The 20,323-nt window shown below is 43.3% G+C and overlaps 1 protein-coding gene and 1 pseudogene across 7 annotated transcripts in view; one reads left to right on the top strand and one right to left on the bottom strand.

Moving 5' to 3' along the window:
- The window catches only part of LOC106605074 (teashirt homolog 1), a 67,986-nt gene extending 53,288 nt beyond the window's left edge, over nt 1-14,698 (bottom strand). Inside the window, exons 1-4 of one of the 7 annotated variants that reach the window (XM_014200351.2) lie at nt 14,563-14,664; nt 12,956-13,122; nt 12,226-12,798; nt 738-817 (exon numbers count right to left, since the gene is read on the bottom strand). In XM_014200351.2, coding sequence (XP_014055826.2) covers nt 738-817; nt 12,226-12,296 — 151 coding nt within the window. In that variant the 5' untranslated portion in view covers nt 12,297-12,798; nt 12,956-13,122; nt 14,563-14,664. Of the gene's footprint in view, nt 1-737; nt 818-3,497; nt 7,662-8,608; nt 12,192-12,225; nt 12,799-12,955; nt 13,260-14,562 lie in introns of those variants that run through there. The other 6 variants (XM_014200352.2, XM_014200350.2, XR_001328790.2 and 3 more) reach the window with 6 other exon arrangements.
- LOC106605076 (prostaglandin reductase 3-like) lies at nt 14,666-19,699 on the top strand (annotated as a pseudogene).
- The last annotated feature ends 624 nt before the right edge of the window (nt 19,700-20,323 follow it).

The raw sequence follows: 20,323 nt of genomic DNA on the forward strand, positions 1-20,323 counted from the left end.
ATGCCACTATCAAAGCCCTGAAAATTACACCAAACCAGTGTGACAATTTGGAAGATGAGTCGCCAGTTTAAAGGCATTTGCGTCCGTTTACGCGAAGAGTTTGTCACGTAACTGGCCTAGCATATGCTTCCTGTTGCCATAAACTTCTATAGCATCACTCACAAGAGAGGGTTGTGACTCAACAAGGCCAGATGTAGTACTAGCCCTACTGTAAACACTATCTGCTATAGCTTAAGTTGCACTAACAAAGCATCAGAGAGAACCAAAGTAGTGCTGTGATATAGTGCAGCATTTTGACAGGGGCCCTCCCACACACCCCAATCTGTCTCTACAATAGAGGAAATGAGAAAGAAAGAGAGCGAGAGATACAGATGCAAAGAGAGAGAGAGACAGAAAGAGTGAGAAAGAAAGGGTGAGAGAGAGAGAGAGAGAGAGAGAGAGGAGAGAGAGATACATAAATAACAGAGAGAGAGAGAAAGAGAGAGCGAGAGAGAGAGAGGGAGAGAGAGATACATAAATAACAGAGAGAGAAAGAGTGAGAAAGAAAGAGTGAGAGAGAGAGAGGAGAGAGATACATAAATAACAGAGAGAGAGAAAGAGAGAGCGAGAAGGAGAGAGAGAGAGAGAGAGAGAGCAGACACCTAAGCCCTGCCTGGTGCGCCGTGTCCCTGCTTCCCTGCCACACCAAGGTGAGTTTGTTTATTGATTCTGGAGGCGTCTGGTGATGGTGTTCTAACCCTGTTGAGGTGGCCGGTGGGGGTAGAAGAGGTGTCTGGTAGTGCTGCTAACCCCAGGGACCTCACTGGGGGATGACAGCCTGGGTAGGAGATAATCACTCTGTCAAACAACTCCGGCAACAGCAGGTAACGAGTGACACACACAAACACAGACGTAAACACACAGACGCACAGAAACACACAGGCACAGCACACACACACACACACACACACACACACACACACACACACACACACACACACACACACACACACACGTAAACAAACACATACCAAAATGAGATACTGGGAGACGATGTTGTAGACCATAACAAGAGACAAAAAATTAAAAAAAAGTCACATAAGTAGTTACTAGTATGTTAGTGACTACAGCGAAGAATGATGTGGGAGGAAGGGGGGCAGGCAGGGCCAAACCATGCTTAGCACTAGTAACAGTACTTTAAACCTTGAACAACAACAGCAACAACCCCCTGAGGAGTTACAGTGAGACACACACACATACTCCACAGCTGAGTACAGGCAGGGCCCCTGTGTGTGTGTGTGTGTGTGTGTGTGTGTGTGTGTGTGTGTGTGTGTGTGTGTGTGTGTGTGTGTGTGTGTGTGTGTGTGTGTGTGTGTGTGAGTAGTGCAGCGTTGGTGTTGGGAAGACAGAAAACATTACAGGACCTTTTTTTGGCACCAGGCGAAGCGAGGAGAGCGAAGGGGTGAGGAAAGAGAGAGAACGGCGGGGGCGGAGTGGAGACGTAGAGGGGGATGGGGGGGGGGAGCGTTGGAATGAACTCTCTCAGGCTTTGTGGTGCACGTTTCCCAAGGCCCCGGCCTGGCCCCTTTGATAAATGACACATGTCATTCTGTCAGCCCGTGACACTGCAGCTGGGAGGCCCTGTGATGTATGGCTCTGCTGAAAAAGGAAATCAACTTTTTTCCCCTCTCTCTCTCTCTCTCTCTCTCTCTCTCTCTCTCTCTCTCTCTCTCTCTCTCCTACCTCTCTCTCTCTACCTCTCTCTCTCTACCTCTCTCTCTCTACCTCTCTCTCTCTACCTCTCTCTTGTCCTGGGCCGAGTGCATGTTCTTTTTTTTATGAGGATTTAAGTTCTTTAGCCCAGTAAGCCTCCTCCTTTTCTCCCCCCCCCACTGCTCTTCTCCCTTCTCTCTTTCCCTGACACAGGCATGCTCAGAGACAGCTAGGTTGGGGCCTGGCTTGGTTCTCACTCACACAATGACACAGCTTATAATGATGTACTAATCTAGTAACTCGAGGAAGGGCACTGCAGCGTCTGAGGTGAATCGAAGATTTATGACAGCGAGGAAGTAAACAAAGTACGAACATAGCGGGGCCTTAGCACATTCCGGTTATTCAGGATGACTGTCTCCCTACTGGGTCCTCTGTCATGCATCTGTCTATGAAAAGAACAACGCTGTAATAAACGTGATCCCACAGAATGAATATACACCGCATGCAATAACTAATAGCTCTGTATATCTGTTTGACGATCACAAAAACTCTCTCCCTCCCTCTCTATCTCTCTCTCTAACGGCTGACCTGTTATCAGTTCTCTGGCGATTTGACAGCCAACAAACCCCATCGTTTCAATCAGCTGTGACAGAGGAAATGTTTGAGTGTCACCTCTCAATCGTCATGCGACCAAAAGCCAGTACAGAAAAACAAAGTGGGCGGGAACAAACTTAAAATATTGACTGATTCAGGATCAGTAGTTCAGTAGATATCATCCAACCATGTGGCTGACTGAAAAAAAAGACAGACAGATAACGTAGAGGGATCCTTTGACATCCTTCCTGAATGATGAGGTAGAGTGAGAAGTGACTGATAAGAGATCAGTTCGTGTCTGTCAGAAATGTCAGGAATGAGGAACAGGAGAGGACCAGATTACAGGCACCAACGCAGGGTATTCATCAACAACGGATTCCACGCATTATTGGTCCACTGAACCACTACAACATTAAAAGAGTTCACAATGTGTTGCTATGGGGACCAGCTACTTTGACTGAGGGGGGAGGGAGAGAGAGAGAGAAGAGAGAGAATAGATAGTTAAAGCACAGAGAGATAGATAGATAGATAGATAGATAGATAGATAGATAGAGAGAGAGCGAGAGAGAGAGAGAGAGAGAGAGAGAGAGAGAGAGAGAGAGAGAGACAGAGAGAGACAGAGAGAGCACAGAGCTAGAGAGAGCAAACAAAAACAAGAGTCGTCTAGCGAGAGGGCCCGGGCGGGCCACCACCTTGGAGGTCGTGACCCACGGATGACCCCATCAGATGTGCACTCTGGCTGGGTGCTAGCAGGGAGAGGGGCGGGAAAACAAGGCATCATTAGGGCTGAGTGATGAGCCCCTTGCCATGTTTGACCTCCTCCTTCAGTGACTACGGGGCTGCAACGCTCCACCACAGGACCACACTGCATTTATAAATACCCGAGGGCCTTCTCTCTCACACACACACACAGAGGGAGAGAAACAAACAATGCCTAAGCACACATAAACACAATTCCTGAGCAACACGCTACTGAGACTGACCCCACACACCCGTAGCAGCCCTGCTAACAGCATAGCATGCCTGTGTGACCCGCCACATATCGGCTGTTTTTCCATGAGGCACCACCTCTGACCGTCCCAACAAACACCGTTGCCTTTAGCTAGCATAACGTCATTCATACGCCCAGTGTGTTACGGTTACAAACACACTGAGGCCATTGTTAACATTTTGTATTTGTTTAGTTGTTTTTTTTTGTGTGTGGGGGGGGGGGGATTTTTCACTTTTAATCACAGAAGAGGAAGTGGTGGGGAAAGGAAATAGAGAAAAAAATGAAACAAAAAGGCTAGTGTATGCTGGTCGCACAGTTCAGAGTGCGTATATAAGCGACCGTACAGGGGCAGGTCGCTAAACGACGCAGTCCACAGTGTCAGACTCCATGGTTGATCATGGGAGGCTAAACATAACCCTAAATACACATCATGGGCCCAGCGTTGCTGAAAGTCCTAGCAATAGAAATCGACTGATTTCAGTCAAAGTGCCTTAGTTTCAGGTGCTTCATCCCGTCTAGTAATTATATTTCTGTGGTTCCCGGTACCTCTGCTCCCTGAGCCTCCGTACGCTGTGTGTTTGCCTCAATTAATCATCCCAGTGGTTATACTGTGGTAATAATAAAACAATCTCCATGATCACACACACAAACAACATTTCAAATTGCTATCATCCATCTCACCTACCCCTTTAAGAGCAGGGGGTTGTACCTCGCACCCCCCTGACTAGGCTGGCCGCTGGAAAAGATGATGGTAAAAAAAAAAAAAATGTGACTCGGCTGCCAAAACGCGTAAAGGCGCCGGGATCAATGCACGGCGGACCGCCGCGACGGGAGCAGCTATGTAAAACACTGCCTTAAGTCAGCCGCATCCGGTTAATATTTAATCCCTCCATCCATCTCGGCGCGAAGCGCTGCTTCCCTTTAGCTTTAGCTCTGCCGTTTACTTTGATTACACACAACCGTTTGGGGGGAGAAAGTGATAAGAGAGAGCACATCCGATTTGCATGGGGATGGAATATGGAATAAAACGCAAGTTTGATAATAGCTTGGAGCAGTCTGGGGCCAGTGTGAGAAATGGAGGGAGATAGAAAGAGGGAGAGGGGAGACGGTTAGAGAGAGAAAGAGAGAGCGAGATAGAGAAGGGGGAGGCCTGAGTAGGAAAAGGTGAAGCACAGAGGCTATAAAAAAAGCTAGCATTTCACTTGGAGGGGAAGCCTTCTTTAAAACAATGAGATATGCAAATACAACAGAATGGAAAAATAACAGTGATAGTATCGTCCCTTTCCCAGTTATTTTTTTATGGCAAATGATTTCTAGGGAGGAATTTCCAAAGGAATCAACTCCCACGTGAGCATGTAAATCTCCATAACTGAATATTCCCAGAGTTGTCTCAGCTCTCTTTCGACTTCTTCTCTTCTGTCACAGATTGTCTATTCCATGAAGGCTGTTTATAAATGGTTTTAGAATATTAATATTCTATATCCCATACTAGGTGTTTAACTGGTTTGACAATACTGTGTAATATGTATGTGATACATACTCAGTCTCTCGACAAACGTGTATGAGACTGTGTTGTGATCAAATATTTTTTGGGGGGGAAAACAATCATTCAGAATGTAGTAGAGGTGGTACAATACAAAATGACATTCACACACCTACAGTCATACTGTTCAGCTCCCACTTTCATCTATATTCTCCTCTCCACACACACACACACACACACACACACACACGCGCGCACACGCACACACACACGCCTCCAGCTAAACTATCCCAATGACAAACAACACACTTCTCTGCAACCCCTACTACAAGAGCTGAGCATAGTCAGCGAAGAGGGCCTTTTACCAGTCATGCCAATGACATAATTTCCTACAACTCCCAGCAATGCCCTCAGTAATGATGAGGTGGAAGCAGTATGGGTCTCAGAATGACTTCCTCCCTCCCTGTCTTTCAAACATCCAAATACTGTACACTCAACTAAACTCCTGCCAACAGTTGGGGGAAAAAATCTGTTTCTTTAACTTTTTTTATTTTTTCTATATATACACACACACACACACACACACACACACACACACACACACACACACACACACACACACACACACACACACGTGCCAACCATAGTGAAATGGATTGGGACGAGCAGTGGGGTGTGTGTTAGATGTGAGTTAAAGCATCATTTAGGGAGGAAATAAGCCTTCACGACTGCCAATGACAAGTGTTCATTTTCTCACTCATTGAACAGAGCTAGCCACTTTACAATGTGTGCGACTGTGAGATTAGCCTGTCCTGAAATAGAGAGAGGGGTAGAGTGGGAGAGGGGGGGGGTCAACAAAATAGATGGTGAGGAGGTTTAGTCGCTCTGTCAGAGGGAAGGTTTGCCCGTCTGACTTTGGTCCCACAGGTACTCTACACACGATAGAGGCCACCCGGGCCGACACACATCCCTCAACACACACCTCTCCCAACTACCTCGGTGAGGCCTGGTGAAGAGGAGGATCATGGGAAGTCCTTATCTCTGGCTAACATCACCCATCGGGCGCCACAGCCCTCCACGGACCGAAGGGCGCAATAATTACTAATACAGCACTTTATCGATTGGCGCGCTCGACGGCGCCCCTTGTTTTCGGGGGTCTCCTGCTAGGGGGGCTAACCAAAGTGACACGGGTAAAGTGTTGCTTCTTTCACATGCCGACAGCTGGGCGAGAGAGGAGGGGGCCGCCCTGGCCCACTCCACCCGGCAGTAATTCTTAATTGACACCTGTCAGGATAATGGCGGCAGTCACAGCTGCTGCAGGAGAATTTGTCCATCGTCCCGTTCATCTGTCAGCTTTAATACCCGTCCCGTGGAACTGCCCCCCTCCAGCCCTGTTGCTGCCTGCCTAGCTAGTAACTACCCCCCCCTCCTTCTTTCCTCTCCTCCTCACCCCTTTTCTTTCGTTCTTCCGCTCCCCCTGCGTTTTGCCGCCGATCTACATACTGCCTTGTTTTAAAAAGTAAAATAAATAAATAAATAAATAAATAAATAAATAAAGGCTATCTGAAGGGTGGGGGAGGTTTGAGTACTGCCCTCTCGCATACTCTAAACGCAGGGCCCAACAGAAGGGAGACACTAGAGTGCTACAACGACTACTCTTGGCATCAGCATTTATTCCACCAAAACACACGCATGTTCCTATTCAGAGGTTACGGAGAGCTTTAACTAACAAGGTTGAGAAAAGAGGAGAAGACACAATGAGAGAGAGGTATTTGAGCTAGTAAGATAGGAGGGAGTGTGAGGGAAGCATGTTAGAAAGAGGGAGGGGGCAAGAAAGATAGGGGGAGAGAGATAAGATGGACGTGAGAGAAACAGAAAGAGGGAGGAGGAGGACGAGCGCGAGGGTGTCCCTGGGTAGGATTCGGCTCCTCTGTAGTAGGCCCATCTTGTTTGTCTGTTTGTTTGTTGGCATCAAAGCACTTGCCTCTCGTTCTCCGTGCTCGTCCCCTGCTAACTGATGTAATGAGTGGGTAAGCTACATGTTTTTCTGCGCCGAGAAATTCAAATACTTATTAGACAAAATATTCTGTAATTGCTCATCTTTTATTGATGGCAGAAACATGTTCAATTTGACTGGTACAGACTTCCCATAGCACTGCCAAGCCTCTCGAGGAGGAACACTACCACTGATCAAGAGAACAAATGTACTCACTGGAAATAGTATACTTTACTTAACTACATTTCGGATATCAAAAGAATACTTTCATGTTATTGGACTTCTCTCAAATGATGAACCAAATAAAGCGGCAACAATTTTACAATAATTTGCTGTTAAAACCACCTAGCCCCGCTGTAACTACTACACGGAATACAATAAGTCTACTCAGCATTAACTACTATCTACAGAATAACACATGTAACAAAACGTGACTTTAACATCAAAAGAAACACAAATGCATTTAAATATTTATTAGTACAGTTCCTGTGCTGCATTTACTCTTGTTCTCAATCCAATTAAAATTCCATACAAATAACATTACTAAAATACTTTAAATGTAAAAAAATAAAAAATTTTTAAAAGAAGTAAAAAGTAGAATAACGGTGACAGAGCAAACAGAGAGGACTGGGCTAGTGAATCCAATCCCAGAGGGTTGCCTTCTCTATGTTTGACGTTGTTTTCTTTTCTGTCCCCACAACCCCACTCCGAGAGACATTTTGCTCCCGAGCAACAAAGCACATCTGGCTGCTTTAATGATATGATTTCCCATCATACTAAGCCACCCCCATTATGACCTCCCACCGTGCCACAGTGTGTGTGTGTGTGTGTGTGTGTGTGTGTGTGTGTCTACAGTGCAGAGAGGGCGACATTCTTCTGATGGTAGCTTCGTGCCCTGAGGGCAGCTTAGTGAAAGAACGAGAAAGAAAGAGAAAAAGACAAGATGAGCTTAAACATGATATGAAATGTATCCTCAGCTTCACACATACAGTACTGAATCAATACACACAAAAATATGTATGGTTGTATGGCTTAAAACACTTACAAAATATATTCCCAAAGTCTACTACTCTCATATGCCTTATATCTGAAATATAGTTGTCACTACTAAACACACACACACACACACACAACTCCAGCTATGGCAGTAGAGGTTGGGCGACTGAAGGCGTTAAAAAAAAGAGAGCTGAGCATGTTTGACCTTTGACTGGCTCAATTCCCAGATGCAAATTTAACTATTAGCCTCAGAGGGTGGCAGAAGAGCAAAACTGGCTATCGACGAAAGAAATCGATGCCACCTGCTAACGACACAGGCACTCCAATTAAAGTAACCTCTAGTGAAGCAGAGAGAAGAGAGCCTGACCGCCAAACACACACTCAGGGAACTGTTACACACACACACAGAGAGCACAGAAAACCCCCCTACTGTATATCACTGTACATTAGTGATAAGTATGTGACGCTTGTGTGTCCTAGTTAGCTTGGAGTCCTTGTGTTACTAATATGGTAAACAGAGTGTCAATGTACTGCCCTCTCACATACTCTAAACGCAGGGCCCAACAGAAGGGAGACACTAGAGCGCTACAACGACTACTCTTGGCATCAGCATTTATTCCACCAAAACACACACAACAGCACACGCACGTTCCCATTAAGAGGCATTTAGGCATATCTTTGCACTCACAAATGTCATATTCACATCTCCTTAGAAATGTTCGGGGTACACAAAAACACACAATTCTAACGACGACAAACGTTTGACGTCTCAGTCGACTTCAGAGAAAGCGTGTGAAACATTATCGCTTAACATTTCCCTGACCTTGACTAAATTGTCCACTACATTTGCACGCACCTCCAAAAACAAATCTTGATGTTCTCCGGGCTTCCAGATTAATATCATTTTCAGATTGCTCCCAAAATATATTTTTTGCCAGACAACTACAGGGAAATAAAATGGAAAAATACACCTTGTGTAAGACGGTCCTCCTCAGGCCGTTGATTTAAGAGTGGGCCACATAAATCTCGGCATGCTGATTATTTCGAGGGCAGAATATCACGTAACAGCATCGTCAAGTTAGAGCACAAAGGTCGTTGTGTAATCTTAGCTACCCCGGGCATGCTAAACCATTAATCCCAGGGCACTGGGCTTCTTAACCCACTCCAAATATACTGGGAGATTTTTTTTTTTTAAACCCGGTTTCTAGAATGCCCCTAAACACAAGAGCGGGAGAGATACATTTCCCACACATTAAGACTAAGGCTATACGTGGTTTAGACATGAAGACGTTAAAAGGTGTTGTGTGTGTGTGTGTCTCCCTCACTGTGCTGCTTCAAAACGTTTACAAAATGTACCATCAAATTAAAACGCCTACCAAATTAAAAGCTATACTTTGCATACTAGAATTATTTTGCATAAACATATTAACGTATTAATATCATTTCATTTTACACCGACCAAATTTTGTGCAAAAATAGGCCCCCCCCAAAAAAATGTTCTGGAAAACTTAGCTACATTTCCCGCATTATAAACCTTCACAAACTCTCAAAACTAGAATTTTCTTCTTACGCACAGTAACAATCCTATGGGATATTAAGAAAGACAATTACAGGAGTATGACGGTTATTCTAATATATAAAGGGAAACATAAACATTGCACCGCCATTTGATGCAGGAGTGTAGCCGACATGTGACGACGCAGCTGATTTTGGTTCGGTGTGTCTGGCCTTTATTACGTCGTTAAAGGCAGAGGATTAGGGAGGTCATTAAGAGGTATTGTCTCCTCCGACATGATTAGTCAGGTAGCAAAGTCCATTTGTCACCTGCACGAGCAAATTGAGTTGATACTGCACTAGGGGCTATGGGGACTGTATAATATCAACTTGATTACATCAAGGCAGCTGCGGACTTGACACCTTACTGAATTTGTCAGCATTAATCGTTAGGGCCTGTCACAAATCCATCAGGTTTACAGATAATTAGGGGCCTTCTCTAATGAAGCCCAGAGAAGAAACCTTATCGTTTCTCTCGGATAATGAAGAAGCCTCTATCCCTGGGAAAAAGAGATGTTTTTCTCCCCAGACTACTAGCTCTGACTGGCTGAGACGCACAACCCTCCAATTTAATGAAAGACAACGTCACTCTTCTCTTTTTCTTTTTCCTACATCGCTCCTGTCCTCATCACCATCAAGTGAAACTGATATTCAAGGACAAAATGAGGCTTGAAATAAAGTGACAGATATACACACTCTTACCAACTGCCTTAAATACACTGTAGGATATAAACCGTAGCTCATCTTAAATGACAGGATATCTGAAATAAGTGGAGTAGATCTTATGGTTTTCCCATGACACTACGTATACTGTATATGGCCCCATTTATAACCGTTAAAAGTTCTCTCACACACACACAAACAAACCCACACAGAAAGTAAAAGGCCCTATATTAAATGTCGCTCTATTCTACCCCCCCAACACTAGTGAAAAATAAATACAAATAAAATTTGTCCAGACATGTCTCCTCGTGGTGCTCCGTTCAGCCCTCCTCTAAAAAGGTCCAGTCCTGTACCCCTGGGGTTCCACATTTGTTTTGGTTGAGCCTGGCGTCAACCCTCTCAGTGAAAATATAACTCACAGCAACCTCTTTTCCCGATGGTCGCTCGAGTACTCATTCTCTATACCTCTATTACCATGGTACTACCATGGCGATACTCCCTCGACTCACCCTCTCTACTTCCTTATAGGCTACAGAGTACCAGGCATGGTTCAGTAGCTACTAGCTAGCATTGAAACACTGGACCATCATGCTTTAGCTGAGTGTGTGTCAGTACTTTTGTTAAAGGGGAGGGTTGGAGGGTGCTGTTATTTCCAACAAATTGTCATGATCATGACAGAATGGAAACACTCCCGTCTGCCAAATTGTGATTGACCATTAAAAAGGGCCATAATGTATAAGCCGGTCAATGACAGGCAAGCAGATCAATAGGGCCATGTTGAGGGGTCAAGGTGATGGCAATTTTCGTGTAAGATCTGATCTGTTGGGAACAGCCTATATGCGATCCTATAGCCTGCTACCCAGATTTTTTTTGGTTGATGTGATACAAGACAAGAGACGAATCAGATGCTACTCAACAGTGAGTATAAAGCATAAGACTGCTATTCAACACTGTGTGTCGGAAGCGTACGAACTGTAGAGAGAGGTACTAGTTGAATACTCTTCCCAGTCAATCCAGGCCGACTCCCCGTCATTTGGAGCCTATTTAAAATGATAAACCTGCCGAGTTCAAAGTCTTCGCTGCCCGGCCCTCCCGTTCGGTCCGCTTTACACCTCATATTTCAGAATCTCTTTAAAATTCTATAACGGTCTTTTGTTCACTCCACTTGTTAGTGCCTAACTTCAAAGGCTGCGCCTCATTAGCACAGAGGTGGAAATCCCTGTCACTCATTTACATTTGTTTAAAAGCGGCTTGAAAAAGAGATGAGAGTCGAAATCCAAATCACTAGACCTCAACCTTGTGTTTCGACATCTGGTTTATCAGTGGTTGTTAGATAGTAAATACTACAGTCCTGTGGATATAGACAAGGACTGCATTGGTAAAGTGTTCTATAGGATGAGAGGAGAGTGTGCATTTGGATAAGAAGTGCAAACCTCCTTGTCTTTTACCCAGACCAGGGTTACTGTTGGTAGGCTAGTTCAGGTGCCCTAATTAATTAGGATTTAGGCCTTTCTGTGATCCTCAAAACACTTCCACCCCCTCCCTCTTCCATTTCCTTTCTTTCTCTTTCTTCCCTCTAGTATTTTCTCTCGAAAACAATAAAGAGATAAGGATTTCCCTCATTTTAAAAACTTTTTTCCTTCCCTTTTTTTTTAAGACAACAGGGGGGGGGGGGGGTTGTCCTTTGAGTGGCTAAATCGGTAAGGAGCATGCGTGTCTCCATGGAGAGATGAATTGATGTTTATCAGGGATGAATAGATCAAAGGCTGCCACATGACAGGCGATCAATCACGCATCAAATCAATGATGGCAATCCTCTAATAAAACCGAAAAGAAAGAAAACCGGCTCTGGCCAGTTTTTTCTCCCCCTCTTTCGAAGTCAATTATTCATTATTACTCGCTCTTTAACACTGGAATGAACCCCAATAGAAACTCTACCTCTAACGTTACGTTTATCTAGCTACCTAAGTAGTCGACTTTTCTGGCAAGTGAACACATTAGGCCTACCGTGTCACTACAAACGTACCGTGGTTTACTGAAATCATACGGCAAAATAGAAAATAATAATGCTCAACTAATGAAGATGTGTTGAAGGTGAAACTTATTTTTTTTAGGCTATTACATATGCATAACAGGAGAAATGGAAAATGGAAAAATAAAACTTTTAGTGAATTAAAATGTAAAAAAAAGTCCAACATTTTATCTCCATTTAGTAAGAGACGGTGAAAATGAATGTATGTGTGCGCTCGTGCTTACCTGCTGATCGCCTGGGTTCTTGCTGCTTTCTCCTCGGCATAGTGACCGTCACGTTCCACCGTACTTTTCATGCAGGAATCAAAACAATAAGTCTGTCAGTGGAGAAAAACCATCCCGAAGCTTTTTTTTTTCGGAAATAACTGTCAACAGTTTTTCTATTAGAATGGTTTGGTTCTTTTGTAATTGTGGGCTTATGCCAGACAACCTGAAACGGCCACAATATAACTAAATATGTCCTTTAGGCCTACGAATAGAAACAAATGACTGAAGATAAAGGACAAACGAAAAAAAGGGTTTGTGTGATATCAAAACGATGCACGAATTTCGCCAGCTCATAACATGTCTATCAAAGATCATCTTTCCTCATCTCTGTGTGTCAGAAAAAGAGGCAGACATCGATGCCAAGTTTCAGTCACTCCCCTACTGCCATAGGTGGCTATATGGCGGTGTTGGGGCTACTTTGTATCGCCTTCACTCCAAAATAAATAAACTCTGATGGTAAACAAATAAGTCCAGTGTGAGCGAACACCTTTGAAATGTATTTCCGTGGAAGGCTGCGCTTCAAGCTCAGATCTGAAACAAAGCAGAATTGAGAGAAAATAGACAGGGATTAGATGGTTAATGTCAGTCCGTCACCACGCCACCTAGTCGGATCAAGCCTCGCCGTCAGCGGATACTTTTCTCCCCTCTCTAGTTTGAGTCGGGGTGGTAAGTTAGGGATTCTACTTACATTTCTAGTCGTGAAAATAATTATTATCAGGCGCCGAACAAGGAATGTGCAGGTGGTTGATGTGGTGCGGAGCCTGCGACTAAAGAGAAACAAACAAGGTGCAGGCATCCACCCTCGCGGAGAGAATTTTTCTTCTGTAAACTCCAGGGAGTGAACCGAGGTCTCGTCTGCTCCTCCGGAAAAAAAATGAAACACAGGGAATCGAGAAGCGTTTCAGACAGTCTCAACTGATAGACAGACGCATCGAGTGGCTTTTCCTGCTTCATTTTTACTCCTCCCCTCGCGCTACAAGCGTCACCCTGACAGTAGAACCCACCTGTCAATCTTTTTAATTGTCTTGTTTTTCCGCTGATTAAAATTGAAATGACTGACAAAGGAATGCTTGGATCAGTAGGCTAATATCAAATTGTTGCTTTGAAATATTGATCCATAAACTTCATGCGGAATGTTATTATGTCAATTAGTCAATTATTACAAAACTGTTACTAGGTTAGGCTATATTACTACAATTAGCTAATCATCATCATCATCATCGTATGAAATAAACTTACACCAACTTTATTTTGCCTGACATATGCTATCCTATGCCAAACCCAACATGGCAATGGTTTGGACTTGCATATTTTCGGAACATTCGGACTGAAGTTTCCTAATGTGAGAGCGCCATCATTTACGCATGCTTGAGGAGAAAATATATTCTGCAGATGATAGCCTTTTAATGGTGCTTGTTAATACCTTGAATGGTTGTGGTTGGCACTGGCTGTATTGGCAATTCTTTGGCTTTTTTTGGTGTACAATCGTTGAGGATATGTTTGAGACTACGATTGATTTGTTTCACCTTACTAGGAAGTGTGTCATGTCCAGGAAGGGGAGGGACTCCAAAGAATACAAGCCGCTACAGTGACAGCTTGGCTGCTGCTACAAGGTTGCGCCGTGCTATAGCCTAGTTATCATCAAAGCAAACATTCCAAAAGCACGTTATTGCGTGTCGATCTTATGCGACAAAACTGCGCCGGTAATATTGTTTTAATTGCAATGCATCATTGCATTGGCGTGGCCTACCCTGCTACGTGAAGAAAGCCTAGCATAGGCTAACGATAAGCATATTGGTATCAATGCACAGCCAGTGCCCGTGAACTTTGTCACATATACCCTCCCTGGTGCAATGTCCACCTCTTTCTTATTGAGAAACGGTAAGAGGGTGTTTTCAGTAATCGGCGGGGGGTGCAGAGGAACCGATGCACTTTCTAGAGTTCATTTCGTATCGCGCCGCTTCATTATAGATTTGTCATACTCCACGCACTTCATGGATTTTAAAGGTTCCTCGATACCGAGCTCCATGAAAAAGCTGGTCGTAACGAAGCTTAGCCAGAATTTCAGACGCCGTTGCCTTGCAAACTGTTCCAGTCCCGACACCCGGCGACGGGGACTTGCTTGTCAGAAATCGGTAAGTTTTGGTTAGAAATTGGATACAGAAGGTTCCCATTTTCCGCGGGTGCGTAGCCTATACCCTATGGATAGACTATTCCAACATTGGGCACATTTTGGAGCCAGTATCTTTGATAAACTATTTGGTATTGTTTTCAAGTTATGAAAGGGTCTCTTACCTCGGTTAGAATAGCCTTATCCATCCCCATCGATATTTGTAGCTTACTTGCGACCATTTCAGGAGCGAGCAAAATACGTGAGAAATATTTCCAAGTTCCGCCCCTACATTTGTCTATCAATCCATCTCGGCATCTCGCTCTGTCCTGTCTCCTTACGTCACGAACCTGCAAACAGAAAGTCATTGGGGGGGATAGACTTGCACGAATAGATGAGGAGATGGAGAAACAGCTTTGCATGGCATTTGGGGCTGCGGCAGGATCATCATTTTCCGCTGCATAAAACCAATGCGTAAGACTCAATATATGTCTGTCTGATTCAAAGCAAGATATTTACAAATGTTGATTACATTAACAGGTTACTGTAACAGAGGAATGTTGACTACTTAATCTAACCGGTTATTTACTACAATTTAAGTCAAAGAGATATTAAAATGCTGGTGTAGCCTATTAGAGCGTTGATCAGTGAAATAAAGGCAGGGTCTTGCGTTATGGTTGAGACCAAGGACGTAGTAGCATAATCTAAAGATCAAATAGCTTTTAACGTTTACATAAATGGTCATATGTAGCCTAAAAGTTTTTCACAGGTTTGTTTTGTGTGCGTAATTTTGTATGCGTAATTTAGGAAAAAAAAAAGTGTATTGTCTTGTATGTCATTTATAATTAGAAAATGTGTAACATTGAATTATAAATACAATTTGCCATGGAGAAATAGCCTCTCTCTCATCTTGGGAAAGGGAAAGAACTGTTGATGCAGTGGTAGGTTATGTGCTTTGCCCTCTCCCCCTCCCGAAACTGTATGGCATCGCATATTGTTCAATATTTTAATGTAGGCCTATGCCCTTATACCTTTTTAACAATTCTTTGTTGTCTGTAATGAATCACTATCATATGAGTTGGCCTGGATTCATCAGCTGTGGTCCTGCTGCTAATAACTAGGCCTCAAGCACCTTCAACTGAAGAAAAAAAAACAAGTTAAAGGGCCTAGTTATTAAGGCATATTTCTTGATATGGCTTATATATTTGTTAATAACTACATCACGAAGGCAAATTCAATGGTCTCAATGCAGAGCTCGGAATTAGCAGAAATATCTGTGATGTCGCATTTAGGCCTATGTCGGCCTTGTATTGTATAAGGCCTGCTTGGTTAAGTTCTCTGAGGTGGGAAGACAGTTGCACAACAGCCCACTGTAGTCAAAGGTAATTTAATTGCACATATAGCCTTCTTTTATGCATTATTAACCAGAATTTGTTTGACTAATTTTGAGATTAAATTGAGATATGCATTAGTATCATGTTTCAGTGAGCGAGATTATTGTGCATTCAAAGTTGCACATTTTTAAATCAAGCATCTATAAGAATATCAGCCCAGTTCATTTTAGTTTTGACCTTTGAACTTGCTCTTCTTTAATGCATGGTGTTTCAGTACTGTTGGTCCATTATGAGAGATTCAGGTTCAAGTCTTTACTGGTACGGAATAATTCAGAAGGGCTGGAAAAGCAATTTGGAAAGTATAGTCAAACCTAGATGTTTTCCTATATTTAATTGGAGCCATTTATTTGTAACTAAACCGGGCTGGTACATTTAAGTGCTAAAAATGCAAATGTGACATGCACAATGATGAGTCGCAACAAGGATTCTTCTGGAGGATAGAAAATTATTTATTTATACATTTCTTTCACACAAGGATTTTTTTCTCTCTCCATGTCATCAACTGAGATGAAAACAGTTGTATTTTTTCATGTCGCGGCAAAGAAATATACAAGATTTAAAAGTGCAGTTTGTTCTTGTGTGTCTCTCAAGACAATGAATCATGACATCATGCAATGTGTTGTGTGATACAAACCTCGTCCTGTCAGTGTAAGGTGGGTGTTTTTTCCAAGACAAATGGAATTATTGCCAAAACAAACCAATGTTTCCTTCCCGAACGATGTCACAGATATTTTCTAGAGAATGGAAGTGAAATATTTACCTTCGCAGACATGACTGTAGGCATTCTGAAGTGCTCCTCTTATGTTATTATAACATGAGCTACTATCATGTTATTATCAAAATTCCGACAGAAGAACAACACTAAAGTATCCTATACCGACGTTAATTGATTTTAATGCTATGTAACAATTGTTACTCATTCTGAACTGTCATTCACTTATATTTTTCCTTCTCTGTTCCATTCCATGCAGATTTGTTGGAATCAATGCCTCGGACATCAACTACTCAGCAGGCCGCTACTACCCTACGGTGAAGCCACCGTTTCACGCCAGGTTCGAGGGCATTGGCGAGGTGGTCGGACTCGGCCTGAGTGCCAGCGCACGCTACACCATTGGCGACACCGTGGCCTACTTTGCCGATGGGGCCTTTGCGGAGTACACGGTGATACCCATGATCAAGATTGTACCCGTACCCGCGGTGAAGCCAGAGTTCCTCACCCTGCTGTTAAGTGGTGCCACGGCCTATATTGCCATGAAGCGGCTTGGCGACCTGGTGAAGGGCGAGATGGTGCTGGTGACGGCCACTGCCGGTGCCACGGGACAGTTTGCTGTGCAGTTCGCCAAACAGGCCGGCTGCCACGTTGTGGGCACCTGCTCCTCCAACGAGAAGGCTGGCTTCTTGAAGACCATTGGCTGCGACAGGCCCATCAACTACATGTTCGAGGACCTGAGTGCCACGCTGCCTTGAAGAGTACCCACAAGGCCTGGACGTAGTCTAAGAGTCCATAGGTGGCAGAATTGTTGACATGGAGGTCAACAATCTGGCCAATAAGAGTAGGCTGATCGTGATCGGGATCATCTCAGGGTACCAAATGGCATCAGGGGTCCCAACTGTTAAAGGAGGGACTCTGCCCATGAAGCTGCTCCAGAAGTCAACTAGCGTGAGGGGGTTCTTCCTACCTCACTTCCTGTCTGACTACAAGGAGGCGATGGGAAGCATGATGCAGATGTTTGCTAAAGGGAAGCTGGTGTGTGAAGTGGACTGCGGCGACATGGCCCCCGAGGGCCGTTTCGTGGGGCTGGAGTCCGTCTTTAGGGCTGTGGACTACATTTACGCTGGGAAAAACGTGGGAAAGGTGGTGGTTGAGGTGACTCCACCCTCGCTGGACAGCAAACTGTGATTTGCCTTAATGTGAATGCACTGTAATTCTCGAACAAATCAAATGTATGTATGTACAATGAAATGAACAATGAAAATACATAATCTAATGTATGTATGTACATTGAAATGAACAATGGAAGTATATATGTTGAAGGCAAATTACCCGAACTGTGACAATCTACAGTACTCTGAATTTAATATATTTTTGAACAGTTTATTTCACCTGAGTATATTTAGATATTACTAAAATGTTGTTCTGTTAGAGACAGTTCCTTGTTAATGTCTTAATGATTAGCTGTACTTTATTCAATACAAAGTCCCAATAAATGGGCATAGTACTTGTAGAGCGAAGATTGCTGGTGTAACAACAAAGGTTCTCTCAAGAAAATAATGCTGTACCCCTCTAGATCAAATGCCTCCCTCGTTCTCGTGCTATCTCGCGCACACACTCGCCTGTTTAACTTGCTCTGTGCTCAAGACTAGAGCTCACTAAAATGTAATCATATTAACATTTGTATTGACAGTAACTAGACCCGTGGCTGCATTGACTGTCCACAGCTTACGCATGATTACTGCACTCCAGACAATGTAGCAGCCTATCAGCTGAACTTGTCCCTCTGTTTACACAGCTGAGGACAATATTGCATAATGATCACGTTTAGTGTTACCAGTTTAAACCTCTGTCATACTTTTGGAATATAGGCTTTAGCAGGCCCAGAGCAATTGACCCGTTAAGTCCCACACACACGCACACACACGCACACACACACACACACACACACACACACACACACACACACACACACACACACACACACACACACACACACACACACACACGTACAGTATACATAAACAGATTACACATTCATATAATTCATAAATTATCTTAAATCAACAGAAAATATTGCACATTTCTCGATGTATTGTAGATGTACAGTAGGTTTTAAAATGGCTAATTTTGAGGAGTAATTACATTTATCATGTGTAATTAACACTCAAATATCTAGATTACATTATTTATCTCACATTCTTGATTTTAGAATCACATTTTGTTGTGTTTTGTTTTAGTAAAATCTGTATATACTTGTCGGAACTAAATGCAGCATCAGGTGTGCTTGGTATTTTATAGCATGTTTGTGGCTGACAGAAACAGCGTTCATATAATCCATCTTTCCATTCACATGCCCCAAGCTGCCCATAATAAAAAATTAGTCCAGCTAACCAGAACTTGGGGTTGAAAATACCATTCGTTTTTCCCACAACAAGCAGAAACCCACTTATATTGAATGTATTGTGGAGTGCCCTCTGAGGTAGGCCTATTTTTTTCTTTCTTTCTTTCTTCTTACTTTTTTTTTTGTTACCGTGAGGAGGTTCCACTTGATGTTTTGGATTCTCTTAAACCAATTCACTCATTTCATTTTTTTCTAATTTAAATATAGAACCCTTTTAGGCTAAATATGTCGCCTATGTTAGAGGCGAGGGTAGATGGGATACTAGGTGGGATACAATCGCCATGGAGAAATGCCTTATCTTACATTTTCCATATTAATTCTAAAACTATTTACAAGTTAATGTGGGTGTTATTCTGTGGCCTTTTTTTAAGAAGTGAAAAGAGGTAATTAAAACATCTCTAGGACAATACTATCAAGCCTAGGAACACAAAAACAAACACCTGTTTCCACCTGGGAGGGACGTCTGTGTGTTCATGCACTGTGAACATGCAATATCCTCCTCCAGGTGGCCACTCAAAAAAGATCTCAGTGTGAAATACGTTACAGGTGTGACCCCAGCGTGCAAAGCCGCTACCTTCGCCAGGCAGGCAGCTCAGGAAATCAGAAACATACCCACCAGCCTGAAAACCATTTGTACCTGCACCAGTGTGTCTCACACACACACCCATATGTGTTCCAGGAGAGAAGTGGTCTATGTAATGCATACAGTGTATTTTTGTAGATTGGTTCTTACTATCTTTAGTATTTTATTTTATTTGAAGGTCCTCTTTGATTTCTACCCCTGTGTTAAATATATAAATGAAATGATCCATCTCTGCACCCAGCATTGTAAGTGTTTGATAACAGTGCCACTGTACAGCAGAAATGATTGTGAGCGACCTGAAAGCTATTGTTAAGGCAGATGCTCTTACCGCTCATAAAATGTATTGTTCACTCAGTCATTCTAATGCAAGAGCACGCTCTCACACGCTAGTCACACAAAGGTGAGAGAGGTGATACAATTGAATGTTCACTTGAATTTACCATGCTTGAGTACTGTTGCGTGCGTACTCTGGATAGAGGTACGGACTGTCAATGTGTATCTGTCTTCAATGACCAACCGAGGCCTCACTCTGGTCCTCCGGGGCCCACCTGTAGCAGCCATGATTAGTGCGCATTCACAGTCCAATTAAAAGCACAGGACAACCTGGAGAAAACAACTCATTTTATTTAATTGGCTTGTAGCTGTTAGCAGGCTCTTAACAAACCATATAGACACATACCTGTTGTAGTCACCTTCTGAGGTATATGACAAATGTTGGTGGAGTGACAAACATGTTTTGGAAAAGTGTAGCGTTTCTCAACGTAGTTTGAGAATATTAGTTATTGTTTTTTTTTATTGCTTCGACTATAGTTAGGGTTTTTGAGATACAGTATATTACATCCACCTTTAACCT

The sequence above is a fragment of the Salmo salar genome, chromosome ssa05, assembly GCF_905237065.1.
Source record: "Salmo salar chromosome ssa05, Ssal_v3.1, whole genome shotgun sequence".
NCBI classification, from domain to species: Eukaryota; Metazoa; Chordata; class Actinopteri; order Salmoniformes; family Salmonidae; genus Salmo; species Salmo salar.